General features: G+C 40.0%; 1 protein-coding gene across 1 annotated transcript; it reads right to left on the bottom strand.

The window, feature by feature from the left end:
- Positions 1-1,487: 1,487 nt before the first annotated feature.
- On the bottom strand, positions 1,488-2,108 carry LOC113743826 (uncharacterized). The gene has a single exon (XM_027271924.2). It carries the CDS (start codon positions 2,106-2,108, stop codon positions 1,488-1,490), a length of 621 nt encoding a protein of 206 aa, XP_027127725.2.
- Between the last annotated feature and the right edge of the window lie 4,749 nt (positions 2,109-6,857).

The following is a 6,857-nucleotide window of genomic DNA, read 5'->3' as shown; positions in this document are numbered from 1 at the left end:
CATCCACAGTTTTAACTCTTGCGGGCCAGGGGCATCTATTTGTTCACCACCTTAGACTTGGTGGAGTATTCCAGCAGTTTAATCACATACTACACTATTGGTGGTTGTCATCCACAGTTTTAGTTCATGTGGGTCAGGAGCATCACGCGGTTCCGATTACGCATAGTACCTTTTTTGGTACTTGCCATTGATAGGGCCAACCCTTAATCCATCCTCAGCAACCAACTTATATGAGCCATTTGTATACATTTCTTGAACAACATATGGACCATCCCACTTAGGAGTAAACTTTCTTTGTCCGTCATGAGTGAAAATGATCGGTTTTCGAACAGCGAGTACTAACTCTCCAATCTGGAAAGAGCGTGGCCGGATATGCTAATTGAATGCTTTTGAAAGGCGGGTTTGATAGCACTCAATTCGTTGTTGAGTTTTTAATCTCTTTTCGTCGAGTGCTTCTAACTCTTCAAGACGAAGACGAACATTATCCTCTTCACTGAGTCCTTCTTGAATCACAATTCTTAGCGAAGGTATTTGACACTCAAGTGGAATAATAGTTTCAACACCGTAAACAAGCGCGTATGGAGTCGCTTGCGTGGGAGTTCGAAAAGTAGTTCGGTATGCCCAAAGTGCTTCTCCAATTCGAAAATGTCAATCCCTTTTCGATTTATCCACGATTTTCTTCAACAGATTACATAAGGTCTTGTTGAATGCTTCAGCGAGTCCATTTGCGACAGCGTAGTACATGGACGAATTGTATTGTTTGAAATGAAACTTTTCGCAAAGTTTGTTCATTGCTACATTGCAAAAAGGCTTACCATTATCGGTGATGATATAATGCGGGACCCCATATCGATAAATGATGTGCGAGCGAATGAAATTTACTACATTCTCCTTTTTGACCTCTCTTAGAGGAACCGCTTCGGCCCACTTTGAGAAATAATCCGTTACCACCAAAATGAAAATGTGTCATCCAGAAGATTTTAGGAACGGTCCAACTATATCCAAATCCCAAGCATCGAACGACCAAGAAGCTACGGTTGGATGCAATGGTTCAGGAGGTTGACGGACGAAATTGCCATGAAATTGACAAGCTTGACATCTTCTAGCAAAATCGATACAGTTTCTTACCATCGTTGGCCAGTAGTATCCCATTCTCTTAATGCGAAAGTGTAATTTTGGGCCAGATTGTTGAGCACCACATACCGCAGAGTGAGCCTCCTCCATTGCTTGCATAGCTTCATCTTCTCCAAGATATCGCAGAAATACCCCATCGAATGATTTTCGGTAAAGCGTCCCTTTGTAGTAATGAAACGTGGCGCTCGACGACGTATATCAATCCTTTTCTTAGGATCTTCTGATAACTTTCCATGATTAAGGTAATCAATGATGAGGTGACGCCAATCCTCATTTTCGATCTCATGGACAAAAATATGATAAATATTTTCTTCCTCACCACCATCTTCTTCATCAAACATTGGAGGTATGACCTAACTTTGACATATTGAAATTTGATTTCGATGAGAAGGTAGAGTGATCATGGACACCAACCTTGCCAAAAAGTCGGCTTGTTGGTTGAACTTCCTAGAGATATGTTCTATAGTGACATTATCTAAATATCCCATGAGTTGTCTTGCATACTTATAATATGGGATCAATTCAGGCTTCTTGACATCATAAATACCAAGAAATTGATTTACCACTAATTTGGAATCACCATAGACCCTAAGATGCAACTGCTTCATGTCTACGGCCGTTTCCAGACCGAGAATCAATGCCTGATATTCGGCCACATTGTTTGAACACCGACGTGTTAAAGTGAAAGAGTATGGCAATATATCTGATTCAGGAGTATAAAAGATAACTCCTGCACCAGCTCCGTCACGGTGCGCGGCTCCATCGAAATACATCGACCACGGGGATTCGACTATAAACACTTTTTCATCGGGGAGTTCATCAGTCAACTCCCACTCGGCAGGTATGGGATGATCGGCTAAAAAGTCTACCAATATTTGTCCTTTGACAGCCTTCGCAGGTACATAAATAATTTCAAATTGTTGAAACTGGAGGTACCATCTCACGAGTCGATCAGACAATACAGGTTTTGCCATGACATATTTAATGTGATTAGATTTAGATATGAGTCGAATAGTGTGTGCTTGAAAATAATGTTTCAACTTCTGAATGACAAATACAAGTGCCAAACACAATTTCTCGATGGGTGAGTAATTCAACTCGTTAGATGTCATCATCCGACTCAAGTAATACAGCGCATTCTCCTTACCTTCATCATTTTCTTGAGCAAGTAAGGCTCCAACCGACAGTTCTTAAGTAGAAACATAGAGAATCAATGGTTTTCCTGAGATGGGCGTAGCCAACACTGGTGGATTCATGAGGTACATTTTGATGCTTGTAAAAGCATTCCTACACGATTCATCCTACTCGAAGGGCACCCTTTCTTCATCAATCGACTGAAGGGTTGGCATCGTCCGGCCAAATTAGAGATAAACCTTCGGATATAAGCCAACTTCCCTTGAAGGCTCTTTAATTAATGAATATTTTGCGGTTCAGGCATGTTCATAATGGCATCAATTTTAGATCGATCGACCTCTATTCCCCGTTGATGAACGATAAAACCGAGAAACTTGCCAGAAGTGACTCCGAATGCGCACTTCAAAGGATTCATTTTCAGTTGGTATCTCCGAAGGTGTTGGAAAACTCTTCGAAAGTCTTGAATATGATCCTCTCGCTTCTTTGATTTTACCATAAGGTCATCAACATAGCACTCCACATTTCTATGGAGCATATTGTCAAAAATTCTTTGCATTGCCCTTTGATATGTCGCTCCAACATTTTTCAAGCCAAACGGCATTACTTTATAGCAATAAATTCTCTTGGGGGTGCGGAAGTCAGTGAGCTCCTCATTCTCGGGTGCCATGCGTATTTGATTGTAGCCAGACGATTCATCGAGAAAAGATAGTGCTTCATGGCCGGTTGTAGCATCTACCGTCAATTTTGTAATGCGGAGTGGAAAATCATTTTTGGGGCAAGCCTCATTTAAGTCTCGAAAATCCACACAAATTCGGATTTGCCGATTCTTCTTCCTCACAGGGACAATGTTTGAAATCCATGTTGCATATTTCACTTCCCGTATGAACCCAGTTTCAATCAATCTATTTATTTCATTTTCTATCAGAGGAATCAATTCGGGCCGAAAGCGCCTTTGAGTTTACTTGACAGGTTTTATTCCTCTCTTGACAGACAAATTATGAACGTCGATTCTTGGATCCAAATCAGGAATTTCTGAGTAATTCTAGACAAAGGCGTCCCTGAATTCGAGCAGCAAATCAACATACTCTTTCTTTTCTTCAGGAGTCATACAAGAGTTTATGTAAATTGGGCGAGGATCATCGCTTGTGCCAAGGTTAATCTCCTTTAGCACATCGTCTGTATTTTTACCCCTTGTTCAAGTTCCGGGGGAGCGTCATCTGCATCTTGTTCTTCTTCTTCGAGATCACTGATCGTAATATGATGACAGAAAGCCATACTTTATTGACCCTATTTTTAAAAAATGGCTTGAATTCTTACTTTGAATAAGTCTTTATAGTGCATGAAGAAATTGGAGACTCGCTTTCTTGGTCCGTTCTTCTTTATTGGAGTAAAACTTTCTTCCTTGACAACTTAGTACTCTTGTTTTTTACTGCCTAATCTTTCATAGATGGGCAGTTTCAAATTTTTTGGCTGCGGGCCAAGTCTGTCAAACACGGAAGTACGCTTTGACTTATTTCCCAACCTATCGAACACAAATCGCTTTTGGCTTGTGACCTCCATTTCTTCGTTCACGTAGTTATACCTTGCCCTTTTGATCATTATACGTACTGGAGAAGGCGGTTGATAACCAAGACCCATCGATGAACTTTCAACATTATAGCCTTTTTCTTTTAACATTTTCTGTGTAGGTGTTAATCCACGAGTCTTCTCGCCAGTCACCTCAGGAGGGAGTTTGTCCAATGCATGCTTCTCATTTAGGTTATAACTGGTCTTAACAAGAAGTCTATATGCATTTGGATCAAAACCTTCTTGAGTCCGATTAGTTGGTAGTGAGTAATGTTCTACTGCCGGTTCTTTTTTGGGACGAACAAATTCTTGCAAACTCGCTTTCTCACTTCTAACAGGCTCTATTTTGGTGAGCGGAACATTTAATGTATCATTCCTGATAAAAGAAGACTGACTTTCTTCTCTCTTTGATCTTGGAATATACCGCAAAATGGGTACTTCGAAATCTTGACTTTCTTTCTTTACTGATTCTTTTCTTTATGCTTCTTTCTGAAGCTAAAATTTGGCGTCGGTAAAGTGAGCCTCGGCCTCAGTGAAAGGTTTATCATCGGCAACAACCTTCTTAACTATACCGTCTCGACAATATTTGAAACATTGATGCAGAGTAGACGGTATAAATTCGTTCTCGTGAATCCAGGGTCGGCCCAAGAGCATATTATAAGAGGTTTTGGCTTCAATGATATGAAATAACGCACTTGAAGACAACTCACCAATGAGCAATTCAAGTCTTATGAGACCAATTGCTCTTTGTCCCCCTTGGTTAAATCCTTGGATCATGAGGCGACTCTGGGAGAGTTCCTTGCTTGAGATTCCTAGTTCTTTCATACCACGTACAGACATAATATTGATAGCAGATCTCCCATCAATGAGTATTCGATTCATCTTCTATTCTCAAACATATACACTAACAAACAAAAGTCGATTGTGGGTTGTAAGTCCCAAAGACAACCAAGAGGGGGGGTGAATTGGGTTGATTAAAATCTTAACCAAATTTATGCACTTTTTCTTTAATAAAAATTTAACTTCTTTTCTAGTAATGATCAACCAAGTAGATTAGAAAACAAGAGCAATATTGATCAGAAACACAAGTATAGACAAGCAATGAGAATTTTATTAAACAGAAAAGTAAATTAGGGAATCAAACCAAGTGTCTACCAAGCTATCCTCAAACTTGAAGACCACACACTAGGAAGAGCAACTTCTCTTAGATGAAGGAAGATCAACTAGATGTACAATGGAGGGAGCACTTCTTCCTTGCCCTAAGCCTCACTTAGTCAAGCTAAGAAGTTTTACAATCACTCAGAAAAAAACCCTCAACAAAGCTACACTAAAGATCCTTTCAGTCACAAAAGAAATGCTCACCAGAAATTCACACCACTTTAAAACAAATCTTGCTTTGGAGACTATTTTCTAGCTAAAATATCTCTTGAGATCTTGTAAACAAAGTGTGCAAAAGTCCTTCCTTCGTTCAGAACAGTTTGCTTTTAAAGGGGAACAAAAATGGGTTTCATTAAAGCTTCCAACGGATAGAAGGCAGATGAAGGGTCAGCTAGCCGTTGGGGCTTTCGGACGTCCGATGGCGTATTCATCGTCCGAACCCATCGTCCGAAAAACAGTCAAGTTGTTGTTCGGACGTCCGATGGAATTTTATCGTCCGAGCTTCAGTGTCCGAACGTCGTCCAGAGAGTTATCAAATCTTCGAAGAATTTTTAGGACGTCCGATGATATCGATGTTCGTCCGAAGCATGCGTCCGATCCTTTAAGACGTCCGATGATTCCTTGCGAGCGTCCGACAGAGTCTTGGCAGAGAGTCATCAAAACTTTGTGAAATTTTTAGGACGTCCGACATGATCGATGTGCGTCCGACAGAAACTCCTTCCTGATGTTCTTCATCCCTTCGGACGTCCGACAGTTTCCTTTCGGACGTCCGACATGAGTGTCCTGTTTTTGCTTATTCTTTTGGTTGATTTGCAATTCATGACATTTTAGTACCTGATTCTTTGATAGGCAAAAACACTTATATTTGAAGAAGGTTAGATAGACATTTCAAAGAACTTTTGTGATCATCAAAACCAAGAATAACATTCTCCCCCTTTTTGATGATGACAAAACAAAAGTTTGAAATAAAATTTTATGATTGCAATGAAAACTCCCCCTTTCAAAATAGACAAGAACTCCCCCTGTCTTAGTGAATCACAAAATTTGAAAATTTTGAAAAACTCCCCCTCACAAGGTTGCCCATCCGAGTTAAACAATTAAGCATATCAGCCAATCCAAATTTAAACAATCAATCCAACATATCCTAACATCACCAATCATCAATCATGCCAACATCACCAATTATCAATCATCACTCAATCCAATCATTTGATACCATCTCCCCCTTTTTGTCATCACAAACGGGCAACCAATCACATCAACACATCCACAAATTCACAAATTTAGACAAGTTCACACATCAAAACTTAGACCATCAATCAGAATAGACAATCCACAAATTCATTACATTCACATAAGCAGAATAGACAATCATTCATCAAAATATTCAGACATCCATCAAAACAGTACTTAAACATCCAAAACGAAACTTAAAATATCCATTACATTACATATTCATTGTTGAATACCACAAAAACATAAAAGAGACAAACAAAATGCAAATGTCCTAAATGATGAACTAAGTGGATCCAGGTGTCCTCCGAGAGAGCTGATATTGATCAAGATCCTCCTCTTCAGTTTCTTCATCATCTTCAGCAGCCTCTTCAACAGGTGCCTAGCCTTTATCTGATGTAGAGGTGCCATGAGGAGTCACAGGGGTTGAAGAACCAGGATCCGGAATTGATGAACTTGGATCAGTGGGGTGTGACTCTTTGTCATGGGAAACTTCCTCAACAACAGGGGGGGAAACATGAGGTTTTTTTTGTCTAGGAAGGCAGTTTGTTGCTCAGAGGACATAGTGAGTATTAGACCATGTTCTAGAAGAAGAACATGCTGTTTGAGTTCACGAAGGAGCTCAATTACTT

This window comes from Coffea arabica, chromosome 5e, assembly GCF_036785885.1.
Source record: "Coffea arabica cultivar ET-39 chromosome 5e, Coffea Arabica ET-39 HiFi, whole genome shotgun sequence".
Lineage (NCBI taxonomy): Eukaryota > Viridiplantae > Streptophyta > Magnoliopsida > Gentianales > Rubiaceae > Coffea > Coffea arabica.
The sequence above is the reverse complement of the archived record's forward strand: the minus strand, read 5'-3'. Positions and strand labels throughout refer to the sequence as shown.